Source organism: Drosophila mojavensis, unplaced genomic scaffold, assembly GCF_018153725.1.
Source record: "Drosophila mojavensis isolate 15081-1352.22 unplaced genomic scaffold, ASM1815372v1 contig_231, whole genome shotgun sequence".
Classification (NCBI taxonomy): domain Eukaryota; kingdom Metazoa; phylum Arthropoda; class Insecta; order Diptera; family Drosophilidae; genus Drosophila; species Drosophila mojavensis.
In genome coordinates this window covers 102,160-115,602 of record NW_025318772.1, presented here as the reverse complement: position 1 = coordinate 115,602, position 13,443 = coordinate 102,160, and the positions used below count along the sequence as shown (strand labels likewise).

Here is a 13,443-nt window from a genome sequence, read left to right as displayed (position 1 = left end):
AATATTGCAATTATAGTTGCTACTAATAGTTGTTGCTGTCTGCCCAAGGATGGCGCTATACTTCGATTCCAATTAGCAAATATAAAGTTAACGACTATTTAAGGTAGCGAATACTCTAATAAACCTCGTACCATAGATGGCGCTACAAAGTGTTTTTTTCGCTTTAAAATTCCAGTTAGACATGCCGACTGCAAACCAATCAATTATTTAACGAAGCGCTGCTGAGCTACCAACTCTGTGCAACAGATGGCGCCACAAAAAATAGGCGGGCAGTATTTACAATACGTTTAAATTCAAATTAACCTTGTTTCAATTCACGTGCAAGCACGGCAACAGCCTTCGTTCGCTAAGATACGCAACGTATCGAATCGGATCGAAATATCTATTGAAATATTTGGCTATTACATTTTGAACTGCTATACACGCACGAAAGAAACCCTAAGGTATTCAACGCCATGAACTTGACTCTGCGTACGCGACAATAAATAATGAAATAAATGCCAAATGGCCGCACGATGTTGCCTAATTAAATTCAGCTCGGCCACTGCACGACAAATGGGCACACATACGGCTTACGAACATAAAGTGGGTTTGCCTCAAAGTAAATAAGGAAATTAAATGACAATTACCAAAGAGCGTGCGAGTATGTGTGCGTATATGAGCTTTGCAGCCTATTCGGCCGGGCTCTCCGAGTCGCCCAGTCTTAGTGGCGTTTCCACTCACATATTTGGCTGGCCTGCAAAATTTGAAGTCAGTTGCCAGTTGACGCTCGCATGATTCACATGCAAAAAAAAAATATATATTAAGCAAATGTATTTATAAAATATAAAAGGTATCGCGAATTCGGAACAGTTAACTGTAAACCTGAGTGCGGGCGTTGCATACGGAACGAAAAGTTGAATTTTTGATTTTCACTCTAACCCAAATATCAGGAAGCACATTTGTGGTCAACTAGTTGAAGTGCCAAAATAGCGCCACAAATCAAAATAAACGATCGATAAACAACGTAAAATAAACATCTTTCGGAGCTGCAGCAGGTGGGTGAAGCTCAAACTGTGGCTTGCCTCACACAACGAGTTGCGCTATTTCAAGTGGCAAAAGAAATTACACAATTTGCAACTAAAACTAACAACAACAGCAACAACTAACTGACTGACTAACTTTCAGCTGTTGGCTGGCTTTGGTCAGCTGAAGCTTGGCCAGAGCCGGCAGCAATCCAAAGCTGCACAATTCACAATTTGCCGCTTGTTATTGTTGTGGTCTTTACATACATATATATATTTGGTTGATGTTGCATGTCAACAGAGGTGGCCAGGTCTAAAAAGCTTAGCCTACGGCCAAACATAGAGCTGCATATTGTCCAATCTTTCTACTCGCCCGCAAGTTTGTGTCTTGTACAAGTCATTTGTTTACACTAAATGCTTCTCTGCGCTCCAGCGCCCGTTAATGACAACCTCAAATGAATCAAAGTAAAATCCATAAAAAACAATAATAAAAGCAAAAACCTACAGCAGTGGCTTCGACAAAAAGAGGTCAAGTGCAGCGGAAATTATAATACAAGAAAGAAACAAACAAAAAAAAAAACAAAAACAAACCCTGATGAGCACCTGAAATAAAAAGTTGTACCTTAAATTGAGTTAACTAAGTGTTTCTGTTTGTGCACTCCGACATGGCCCTGAGAATCGTGATAGCTCCGTCAAGCATTGACAGGCCCGCAGATAAGAAATCTATACAAAGACAGAAACCAGTTCAAACTGCGAACGACTGCAATTGTAAAGCACTAAAAGCCGTTTAAATCGCAATTAAATACGCAGTTTAAGTAAACAATCAGAGGCCATTGACACAGTAGATTCTAATCATATATATATTAAAATATAGTGATGATCAACAAAGACAATTCAGTTTTCTACCAATATTTTAAATGCCAATTTTTTGATATCCTAATTATTTAAAGTCAATTATTTATTAAATGAATTCAGCATGGGCACAGCCCTCGCTCTGCGTGACTTGATATCATTATGCTCTGCAAGGTTTTTGTAAACGATGTTGGGAATTACCTCTAAAAGACAACTATTAAGACGCAGCATGGCTCTTAAGATTCAAGCACAAAATGAACTTCAAACTTCCAAACAGCAACAGTCAAAGCAGTTCAAGCCAGCACAGCGGTTGAAAATTACTTTTAAGAAGCTGTTCAATAAATAAAATTATAGTAAACGAAAACGAATTTAGAGCCAAGCAGTTTCCATCTATAACTACCTAAAACGAATTTCAATCTCTTGAAATTCAACCTAACAGTAGCTCAGTGCAACTAAAACTGTAATCAAGCCAAAACATATTTAAATATTCAATAATAGATATTTTGAATGTCAACTCTGTTTGCGCTTCGCACCTGCTTAAGACTATAAGCAAAACATACAAGCATTTCACACTTACACACATACATCATTTTCGTTGGTATTCGACAGGGCGCGGGGCAAAGCAAGCAGCAACATGTCGCAACAGCTGCTTCCAAACTGTAACGGTCACTGTTTAGCAGTTACTTTCCTTGTGTTTGTTATTATTGCGGCGTTTGTGGGCAAAACCAGTGCATCCAGTCAAATAGACGTGGACGAAGATCTGAAACACTTGATCGGCCGCTGTCACAGAGATGAAGCGAATCTGGATGCGTACAACGATTGCATGAAACAGGTGTTCAACGATCTGCGCGCCTATTTCACAACAGGTGAGCCACAATTATGAAGAGTTCAAGTGGAATTGAGCGAGTTAACAAAATGTGCCCCTCTTCATGCAACAAGGTGTGCCCAGTTACAATATTCAGCCCTTTGATCCGCATCACTCGTCGTTTGTCGAATTGCGTCGGGGCGATCCGCACGGCCCGGGCAGCTTAAAGCTGATCTTGCGCAATGTCTCGGAATACGGCTGGTCGCACTCCGAGGTGACGAAATTTCACAGCGAACCCAAAGATCAGCGCATCGTCTATGCGCAATACTTTCCCGAGAAGAGTCTTGAGGGTGAATACGAGTTCCTCGCCAAGATACTGGGCACCGAGCTGCGACGACAGGGTCATTGGAATCTGACGCTCTACGACTACAGGTGCACTGTCTTAACATTTGTATTAGAATTATATATTTATTTCCTAATCTGATGTCCATACTGCATTCCACAGTCAAACGACGAGCGTACGACGCGTGGGCGAACCGGGCTCACTGCTCAAGGTGCATATGGAGGTCGATCACATTGGCCGCATGGAGTTGCATATAGGGAATTTGTTGCAGGGACAACCATTGAATCAACTGGCCGATGGGGTCATCAACAGCATGTGGCAACTGGGCCTGCCATTTGTTCGACCGATGATCAATGAACTGGTGAGCACGGCATTCACGGATATATTCAATGAATCCTTCCGTTACTTTCCGCTCGAAAAATTTCTTAGCTAGTTTATCAAAGATTTATATATTTGTGCTCGCGAGTGTGCGTAGATTTAATAAAAGTTGAGGTTGTGCATTAACTAAACATCCGCCAAGCTACTGGCTATTTCATTATCCTGCTGCGCCTTCTTGGGCGGCATCAGCGTCGACAGCGCCAGGCTGCGCGCAAAAATGCTGCCAAGCGAGATGACAACGTAGCTGGAGCATTGGAATTGCTGTTCCACGGTGTCATAAAGCAATTGATACGCCTGCTCCAGTTCAGGCGTTAGAGTAGCTACACAGCCAAAGGGAAAGAGAGAGAGAGAGAAAGGGATAAACTGTTAGTCTTAGTTCACAGCGAGCTTTATTGTTGCACTCACGTTTCTGATGCAGTTGCTGCTTGCTGAGGTCGAATATGAAACGCAGGTAGCACAGCTGATTGTAGAGATCGCGCTCCGAGTATTGCCGCAGCATGGCACCACTGTTGCATTTGAGGCACAGCGGTCGACGCAGCTCGAGCCGCAGCGAATAGGTTCTTGTATTATAGTTGCAATCAGGATGATCGCACACCAGCCAATTGCGATAGAAACGCTGCACGTAGCCTCGCATGCACAGCTGCAGTTGATTGCGTATGCTAACCAAATATTGCATGGGCGATGTCTGGCACTCGGGATTGACGCACTGCTGCAGCACCGGCACATGACTGCTGTTGGGGCCCGGCCGATAAGCGCTGGCCATAAGCTGCTCCGTCTTACAGCTAACGCATTTGAAGCGAAAGGGTTCACAGAGGCGATAAAGCTGCAACGTGGTTTTCTGCAGCGACTCACCCTCGGCTTCTTCCGTACGCTCCCGCTGAACGCTGTGTGAGTGTAGAGGATCTTCGTAAGTAGCGAAACTACAAGTTGGGAGGCTACACTTACCGCTGCGCATTCTGCCTGTATTTACTAGAATCCATGCCCAGGCACTCGGCAATGCGACTTGCATCGGTGCCCTCGAGCACTTCCACCATGCGTGTGACCACCGGATGTATCTGATTGCCCAGATAGTAATTCGTGTCGAGCTTCAGGGTTTCGCTGCTTTTCAGCTCGTCCAGATGGTAGGCACGCTGCATGGCCGCATTCGTAGTGCCGTCCAAACAGATCACATAGTCGACCATGTCGCCCTTTTTATAGCGTCGATTCCTTTCTCGATTCATGCGCAACGCCACCTGAACGTGGGGCAGTGACGCGCTGTTGGCATATTCCTGTGGTGCACGTGTCAATTGCTTTGTAATCACGTACAGCGGCAGCGGCACAGCGGACTTTGCTATTTGGTCCTTGATGCGACCAAGTTGGGCATGCACCGCATCAAGTTTATCCTCCAGAGGCTTGTCGGAGAGCACTTCATCCAGCACTGCCTTGCCTACCATCACGGCCAGCTGGGACCAATCGCGACGCACTATATCTAAGCCCTTGTGCTCCTGTTCACGTATCAACACGCCTTTGGCGTTCTTGGTCAGCTTGACGGCAGCATATTTCTTCTTTTTGAGAAGCAGCAAACAGGCAAAGACACCATCAATGTCCAGTTCGAGTTGCTTGTACAGCTTGTTCACGCTCTGCTTGATGGTGTGTCCGATCTTGTAGACCTGATCGTAGTCCGTTATGTTCGTATTGATCATCAGCGAATCCGTGTCGCCATAGACCACATCATAGTTGAGCTTCTGCACCAATTGCTGCGTGTTAACCAGGATCTCTCGTCCCTTGTGCGTCACTAGAGCTGCCAAATGCTGTGCAAAGAAGCGAGAATGCGCGAAACCCAGACAGCCGTACATAGAATTCGCAGTCAGCTTGAGTGCCATCTGTCGTATATGATATTGCATCTGCAGTTCCGGCGATAAGTCTGGCACAGCCATTAGCTTCTTGACCTGGCGACGAGACTCCACCAAGCGGCGCAGCTGCATTGGCAAAATGCCTGGCTCTGCACTAGAGTCGGGCAGCACAGGCAGCTGGTCCGCATCGTGCGGCTGTTGTACTGTGGTGAAGCAAATATTATACTCCTGTATGATGCTCGGATACAGAGAATTGAAATCCATGAGCAGCACGTATTTTTCATATAGTCCACGCAAAGGTTCCAGCACCAAGCCACCTGCATATGCAGCCTTCTTACGAGCTGCTCCACTGCCCGCAGCCACCGTTGTGTCATTACCCGTCGTGGCATCGGGATCAGTTTGAGTGTTGGCTACGGCGCCACGCCTTTGTGGCAGCTTATCGGGTACAATGTAGTTCTTCTCATGAAAGGCATGAAGCAGCAGAAACTCATTGCGTTCGGACCGCCCGCCCTGAAGTGTACGCGTCATTGTATTGCCGCAAATGTTGGTTATCTGCAGTGCCAATGGCATGATATTCAGCTCGCACATGAGGCGCAGCATATAGGATGCGTCCTGCATGGTTAACGAGATGAGCTTGGTAATGTTTTCGCCTGCCGGTGATATAAGAGACAATTATTCGCGACAATTATAATTTTAGCTGCAACTGACTTCCGCTTACCCTTCTCATACATCTCCAGCAGATCATCCGCATTAACGTCCATGCGTTCCGACTCCTGCAGCTTGAGAACCTGCTGGCACAGTGTCTGCAGATCGTAGGATCTGGCTCTTATGCACTCCTCCGCCGAGCGTTTGACATCGCAAACCATGCGACCCACAAAGTGATCCAGCAGACGCTTTCCGAAGGTTTGTGTGAAACGCAGACGTCCCATGCGCGACCACTGAGGTATCTTCAGGGCCACAATCTGATCCGTTATGACATTCAACTGGCAATCCATCGCGTCAAATGTGACTATAAGATCTGCATCGATTTGCTGATACTGCGCCAGAAACCAACTGAGCAGCGCACGCTCAGAGTCGTGTTTGTAGATCTTTGTGGACTTGTACTTGGCAAGCTGCAGATTCAAATCAAGAGGCCAAGTGGAGACAGCGGGTCGGGTAAGGGCGCACATGTGGCGGTTGAAGGCAGGCTGCGGCGCCGGCTTGTCTATATAAAATCGATTGTGGGTGAGCATCGAAATCATGCAGATCTCGTTCTTGAGTGTCTTCGGATTCATAGATGTGCGAACGTTGAGTGTTAGCAGAGTTAAAGGAGGCGGAGGTGTTGGTTTTCCCTGCTCAAGCACGAGCTCCACGTTCTTCGGCTCCGTGATCGTCACATCGGTTTTGCACCAGCTGATGGGCGCTGGATTTATATTGAAGCCACTAATCTGCAGCCAGCACGGACCTTTGATCTTGCGATCCAGAAGAAAGCGCTCCAGCGCATTGGTGTTGGCGCCAAATATGTGCGCTATGGAATCGTATTTCTTATTTAAGACATTTGGCGCCGGCTTCTTGCCATCGTAATGAACCTCTAGGTAGTCGCAGGTTTGCGGCACATCGATGCCTATGGCATGGTTGGCAAAGTTCTTGCTAACCTTTCGGGAACGGAACGTATCAAGTTTCAGTTCGGTGGCAATGTGCGTATCGAACTCCTTGTACATGTCGGCCGCTGTGACCTTTTGCTTGGTGGGCTCCTTTGTAATGGGATCTAGTAACTGAAGTTGGAACACTTTAATCATGGTTTACAGCCCACGACATTAGTTTAATACTCACATATTGCCTGGGCAGAAGATAGAGCACGCGATTGATATTCTGAACACGCACACATATGGACTTGCCGTCTGCCGTACGACCAAAGAGAAAAACTTCGCCGGGCAGCTTCTGCGCATCTTCCCAAGCTTCCCAGTACCAAAATCGCAGTTGCTCGACGTCAACTGGATCACTGCCGGCGGCTGCCTCTGCTTCACTGGCTAACACCGATTTCTCGAAATCATCATCCATTTGACATATCGACTCCCAATTGTTAAGCAGCTTGTTCATGTCCTCTGCTTCTGGTTTGGCAGCGCCATTCGCAACTGATGCGGAGATATCCTTAAGCTCTGGTTTGACAGCGGGCTTGACCTTCGAAGCAGCCAACTCGAACTGGTTCTCATCGTCATCTAAGCAACTAAAGTCCAAGTCATTGTCGTCAGGTTCCGGCGTAGCTTCTTTCTTTGCCTTCTTCCTGGGCTGTTCAGTTGTTTCCTCCTGCTTTACTTTGACTAGAGCCGACGCTGCAATTGTCGTCGCCGTCTTGTTAGGCTGCATTGTTGCCTTTGGCTGCAGTATGCGATCAAGCATTTCGTCATCATTGCTTGCTTCTTTTTTACGCTGCTGCTCTTGCATTTTGATGTTGCTCAGAAAGCTATTCATATACTCCTTAGCCGCAAGAGCATCAGATTTGCGTGCAGCGGCAACAATTTTAGCTGGCGCAATTATTTTTTGTTGCTGCGATGCAGACGAGTCGCCAGCAGGCTCTTCCTTGATTTCCCCCAATATGTCTGCCAGAATATCGTCATCCTTGACACTGTTTTTGATGTCCGCCTTCTTTGGTATCGCATTGCTGAAGAGATTTCGAATAGACGCCTTCCCCTTGGCTGGGCCTGTGTCGTCGCGTGGCCGCTTCTTGGCGTTGCCCGTTTTCTTTTTCTTGTTATCACTTTGACCGCGACCTTCCTCATCAGAGTAGTCATCCTCATCTTCAAAGAAGTCACGACCATCCTCTGCGTAACCAGTGCCGTCTGTAGACGTAGACGTAAATCATATTTGGCTGATAGGTTTTGTCTTTGTCATTCATGTGAAATTCTACTTACCGTCCTCAATCCAATCGCCGCCATATTTCTCATTTGCTCGTTTCGCATATTCCCGTTCGTCCACCACTTCGTACACATCGTCCACTTTTTCTTCCACCTGGCATTTGTTTTTGGTGCCCTTCAAACTTTTGAGGCGCTCCAAAGCTGCGAAACGACCGGATTTGTCTATGCGTTGTCGTTTGACACGCGGTCCAGCTGTTTGGGCATTTTTATTATAAACACATCAAGCAATAATATTTTATTACTTACAAGGTGAATCGGCCATTTGGAACACAGCAAGTTTCTTTGAATGTTTTAATTTGCGCAGCCAGTGATTGTTTCACAAAAGGCGGGAAAACATCAGTGTGTACACATTGAAACGCGTATGTAAACTCTTTGAACGCTAGTGTTGCCACATTATATTAGATAAACACTTAACAGAATTGCTCCGCCAGTTAACATTGGCTCCACATGAAATGCTTGAGCTCACTGTTAAATGACAATCGTGGCTTGAGGTTCAAGTCTGAGCTATGTGAGTACCGCTGTAATTACTGTTAACAGACTCAGTATCCGACTCCACATTTTGGCTAACAGAAAACTATGCTACTTATGCTAGCACTATACATCTGTGATCTTATTACGCCTCTATATACAGCAAACTTCCTTAAAACAGCGACTTGTTCCTCAGCTGTTCAGATCTCTCTTATTTTATTTTACAGCGCGTAAGCTATTAAAAATGTAAGCAATTCCCTGTGCTAGATTGCTTACAGTTGCTTCTCTACACAACAGATTCAACTGATGCTAACATATCTGTTAAAGAAATATTCCCCGACTAATTGCTGCTGCGCATGTAACGCGCCAAAGTTTAAAAATAAAGGCCCCCCTATTCGTTTAATAAAAGTTTGGCGATTTGTTGTTCTCTCGTTTTTATTCGATCATCCATAATATTAGCTTAAATTAATGTTTTTAATCATAGATTTAGAATACAATATACAGCAATTGTGTTTATATTTCGTGTTCATAGAAGGCAGTTAATTATCTTTCATTTTACTCTTATATCGTGTTTTCTACAATACATATGTAAAGTTCTGGTATATATACAAATACACTCAAGCAGACTTACATATTACACATATAAACGCCACATATACATTTATGACTATGCAAAAATTCATACATATTTACAATTCGATAGAAAATATTAGAATTTTTGTGTGTAGTCATCAATTTGGGATTGTGATTACAATTTAGTATTGCCAAGAAATACAAAGATGGGAAAAATACTGTTTGAGGATTTAGGAAAATAAAGTTGTGAATAGTGAAATACATAGTGAAAGGAACTGTGAAATCGAAAAGAATGTCAGTCTTCCAGGAAAAGCATTTAAAACATTGAAAGAGAGAGGAAGTTGGTGCAATTGATGATTGATTGATTTAAAGATTGTGCTGGATATTCAAATTTAAGATGGTTGTAGGGTCTTTGAGGTATTTTCAGCTATGGAGCATACATATATTGGTACATATTTCATAACAGATTCAAGCCAAAGACATGGCACAAACATAAATCTAACTTAAGGAATATTTTCTCCAAGTCTGCCAGATGTCGATCCATAGTAATGCTAAACATTTAATAACAGCAACAAAACAACAATAATGGTTAACAATGCAAGACACGCGCCACCTGCAATAAAAACATAAACAAACTATTAGCAAAATATTTACTATTTGGAGCTCATATTTGTGTTTACCTAGCTATATAGTGCCTGCGTCCCCAACACGCAACTGCCAGGTTCTGTGTTGGAAAGTCACACCACCTGCACCGTGGCGAAGGCGCTGAAGGTGACCTTCTTGGGAAACTCGGGACCCGGCGAGCCTCGCGTCTTAATCACAGGCTTCAGCGGCTGGCGTGGCTTCAGTGACAACAATCCAGCGGAGGCGGCCAACTCACGTAGTCGCTGGGAAAAGCCGCTGCCACTGGAATTGCTGCCGGTTGCTGTTCCTGTTGCTCCACTATGATGCTCCAGGCCGGCGCAGTCGAGTACATCGAGTCCGTTGTTGGAGCGATACACCTGTGCCGTGGCTGTTGGATAAACCGCCAGACTTGTGCCGCCCGTTGAGCTGCAGCTCGTGCTTACGGCCTGTGTTGTTGTTGTTGCTGCGGCGGCTGGCGTAATGTACCTGCAGCGAGAAAAAGTGTGGAGAGTGTGGAAAATTGGATTAGTCAGCGAATTGCGCTAATTGATTTATTTTTTATTTGCCAAAAACTTTGAGGGTGTGAACAGCGTTCACAAACAACCCAACCAATAATAATGTCCGGCTAAAAGATGAGTCGCACTCAACTGCGAACTGGCCACCAAATCTCCCAAGTCCCAAAAACTTGCCTTACACATCATACGCAAAATATACAAAAATAAATTGGCCACCTAGCAACAAGCCAAGCTCTTGCAGCTGGAAAGTAAGGCTTGTTAATAGATCTCGGCCATTGTGAATATTTAATGTACAACTAACTTAAACAGCATCCACGAAGCGTGCTGTTTATTTTCATATACCAATGCAATTTTCAATGCTGTGTCGACCTTATTGATGCTAATTAATTTGTTTATGCGACTCGCAGCTCTGGCAATCGATCTTCGACAGCTGCTGCGCTACTTTTGGTCCACCAAAATATATCCATATATATACCAATGAATATTTCCTCTTTGAGACTTTTTCTCTTTTATTTGTATACTTTTTTGTGGCTTTTTTATTTATTTTATTTTTTTTACATATGTGAACTCGCGCAATACAACAATAAAAGATGCAAATGAGTTCAAGATGCGCAACGGCCGCTGGTCAAAGTTAATTGTTTATTCGCGACTCAAATTGTTTACCCAAAAATGCTTAAATAACGATGTTGTGATAAGCGTGAAGCGACAAGTAGTCTTGTCAGCCAGTTTTCAGCAAAGCCGATTAGGATTAGACATATACATGTATATGTTTGTATATGTATGCTCTAAATAGTTAGCTTAGCTTTCAGTTAGCTCTACACATGTCTATCAAGAGTTGGGGAAGTCCGAACAAACCCTAGCCTGGCTTTCATCTGATGCAAATAATTTGTTCTAAAATGCAAATATATTTTTAATTTCGATTACCACTTCGATTCGCATGCATGCAAATAAGAAATAATGAAACAAATATTTTGTAACAAGTAGTTGCAATTGCAATGCAATTTTTGAAATTTTTTTTGAGCATTGCCTCATAAGCATGAAGCATAAACATAATTAGCATAGGCTGCCTTGTACTGGACTTCCTCATGATGTCAATAGTTTTTAATGTCAATTTGCTTCTATATATAACATTGCTGTTGCTGCTGTCTTCGTTGTTGTTGTTGTTGCTGCTGCTGTGGCCAAGCAATTGGCATTCACGAAGCGTTGAGCGACAGGCGCTTAATGCATAAATAAATTAAAAATAAACCGTGTTAAATGAGTTTTTATTTTCATTACGGATATATATACATATTTTTTTTTTTTTTTCATACTTTTTGGAGCTGTTGCTGAACTTCAAAATGTGGCACTTGCTTTGGGATTTCGGATTTAATTTATGGCACAATGCAGCGATTTGGGGGGCGATCTTTAATTAAGTGGACCTATAACTCCACGGGCCATCTCTATGGATGAGCTCTGTAGTCGAAAGTCAATGCTCACAATGTTTTACTACAATTAAATTGAACTAGTGCGCTGGCCACTCAATCGTAATGTTGTCCATAAGACTCAGTGAGTGCCCAACAAAGCGCATTTGAGTTGGTTTTGTTATTATTATTTTTGGATTCTCTTGAATGGCAGCGCCGTGTGAACTCGTTTGTACATTATCAAAGGCATTGTTGTTGCCTTGTTGCATTGTCTCGTTGCGGCTTATGTATATATAATTAAGCATTATCAGCCGCGTATGGAAAACAGTTGGCAGATGGGAGCATACCTTTGAGCTGCATACAATATAAATGCCTTTTCAGCTTTTGTAGCTCTTTTTTGTTTGTTTGTTTGTTTTTGGCATTGAACTTTGCTTTGACTTTGAGTTTTGTGCTTTTGAAAGTGTTTCTGTTTATTTTTTTAGAAAAAAAAAATCGTAATTAATTATAATATTATAAACATCTTCATATTGTTTGGGCCGATGCGTGTGCATGCATATGTGTTGTGAGAAAATTCCTTTGGTACATTTTTTCACACAATTTACGCTCTTCACTTGATATTTAGAGCGATGTCAGCGAAAGTTTGATCTCTATAAGCAGCAAAGGGTATTCGCCAATTAAAGTGTGTGAAACTTGAAATAGGCCGCGCCTAGCTAAACTTTGTTTATGCTAAATAAAATATGATTTATTAGAATGTATTTAAAAACCATATAATTTTTTCCGTTTCCTCTTGCTGAGGTCATCTTCGGTTCACCCATATTCTAGTTACGAAAAATTATAGCACATCATCGTAAACTTAATGAAAAGCTCTTGCTAATTTTGACCCAATTCTCAGTGTCTGTCATAGCTTGTTTGCTTAAACGTCGCGTTTAACTTTTCTGGCTATAAATCATAGTCAAGTTTGTTGCTCAAGTCTTTTGTTTGCTGCTGTCGCTTTTCAAGTTCATAAATCTGAAATCGACCCTGCGCGAAATGGACTTATTTTACAGCTAGGCCAACTCCTTCGCTTCAAAGAAATTAATACACGAATGTTTATGTTGTAAACGTATCTGTAGTCTGTCGTAATGCTGTATATACAAATATTTATGCATGTATTGTGTCACGAATTTCTGTTTGTTTGGCTTATTAAGTCGTCAACGAAAAATTTGACAAATTGCTTTACAAGTGCCGCGTAGCGACGTCCACAGAAAATTTGTTGCCCAAGTCTTTTGTTTACCCATCTGTCTGCTGGCAATTGGCAGATGCTAAGCAAATGGCAAGCGCAGCATCGCAATTTGTCAATACGCGACTGACATAAATCCATCAGATAGCAAATCAATAGCTCAAGCGGCGGAAAAAATAAAAACAGCTTGCATAATAAATACGAATAAAAAGCAAAACATTGCAATAATCAAGTGACAGCTAGACAACAAGGCAGATGCAGCCGCAGATCAGCCGTTGCACTCGCTTCTAACATAATTACATATTTTGCTTACATGCGGCTGCATTTGCAGTTCCACTGACTGTGTGGCATGTTAAGCAGCTGTGGAGCTGTGGAGCTGCGAATCTCTGTTGCAGTGTTGCTGGTTGCCCACAAAGTGGCAAAGAGGCAAAACTAAAGAAGCGCCGCACATGCGCAGCTTCACATCCGCATCGCTGACTGTTGACTGCTGCTGCTGCTTGTTGCTGCATGGCTCATGCGGCCTGCTGCGCGCTGCT

At 43.4% G+C, this 13,443-nt stretch overlaps 3 protein-coding genes across 3 annotated transcripts in view; 1 reads left to right on the top strand and 2 right to left on the bottom strand.

Annotated features, from left to right (window-relative positions):
* Positions 1-753: 753 nt before the first annotated feature.
* On the top strand, positions 754-3,437 carry LOC6574454. The gene is made up of 4 exons (XM_002000465.4): positions 754-1,037; positions 2,466-2,722; positions 2,796-3,093; positions 3,167-3,437. The coding sequence occupies exons 2-4, from the start codon at positions 2,491-2,493 to the stop codon at positions 3,435-3,437; spliced, it is 801 nt and encodes a 266-aa protein (XP_002000501.1). The 5' UTR covers positions 754-1,037; positions 2,466-2,490.
* On the bottom strand, positions 3,435-8,466 carry LOC6574453 (DNA polymerase alpha catalytic subunit). Its single transcript, XM_002000464.4, has 7 exons — positions 8,355-8,466; positions 8,106-8,300; positions 7,027-8,033; positions 5,933-6,968; positions 4,328-5,864; positions 3,788-4,266; positions 3,435-3,702 (listed from the first exon to the last, which is right to left on the bottom strand). The coding sequence occupies exons 1-7, from the start codon at positions 8,368-8,370 to the stop codon at positions 3,509-3,511; spliced, it is 4,464 nt and encodes a 1,487-aa protein (XP_002000500.1). The 5' UTR covers positions 8,371-8,466; the 3' UTR covers positions 3,435-3,508.
* Positions 8,467-8,993: 527 nt separating this feature from the next.
* Positions 8,994-13,443, bottom strand: part of LOC6574452 (myb-like protein I) — a 50,857-nt gene continuing 46,407 nt past the window's right edge. The window contains exons 2-3 of the mRNA XM_032733753.2: positions 9,830-10,259; positions 8,994-9,762 (exon numbers count right to left, since the gene is read on the bottom strand). Of these exons, the coding sequence (XP_032589644.1) occupies positions 9,887-10,259 (373 nt within the window). The 3' untranslated portion in view covers positions 8,994-9,762; positions 9,830-9,886. The remainder of the gene's footprint in view (positions 9,763-9,829; positions 10,260-13,443) is intronic.

Coding starts and splice junctions, on each gene's coding strand:
- LOC6574454 (XM_002000465.4), top strand. CDS start 2,491: ATGTCGCAACAGCTGCTTCCAAACTGTAACGGTCACTGTTTAGCAGTT. Junction 2,723..2,795: donor GCGCGCCTATTTCACAACAG/GTGAGCCACAAT, acceptor TCATGCAACAAG/GTGTGCCCAGTTACAATATT. Junction 3,094..3,166: donor CTGACGCTCTACGACTACAG/GTGCACTGTCTT, acceptor TGCATTCCACAG/TCAAACGACGAGCGTACGAC.
- LOC6574453 (XM_002000464.4), bottom strand. Junction 8,034..8,105: donor CGGCGATTGGATTGAGGACG/GTAAGTAGAATT, acceptor CTACGTCTACAG/ACGGCACTGGTTACGCAGAG. Junction 5,865..5,932: donor GCTGGAGATGTATGAGAAGG/GTAAGCGGAAGT, acceptor TATCACCGGCAG/GCGAAAACATTACCAAGCTC.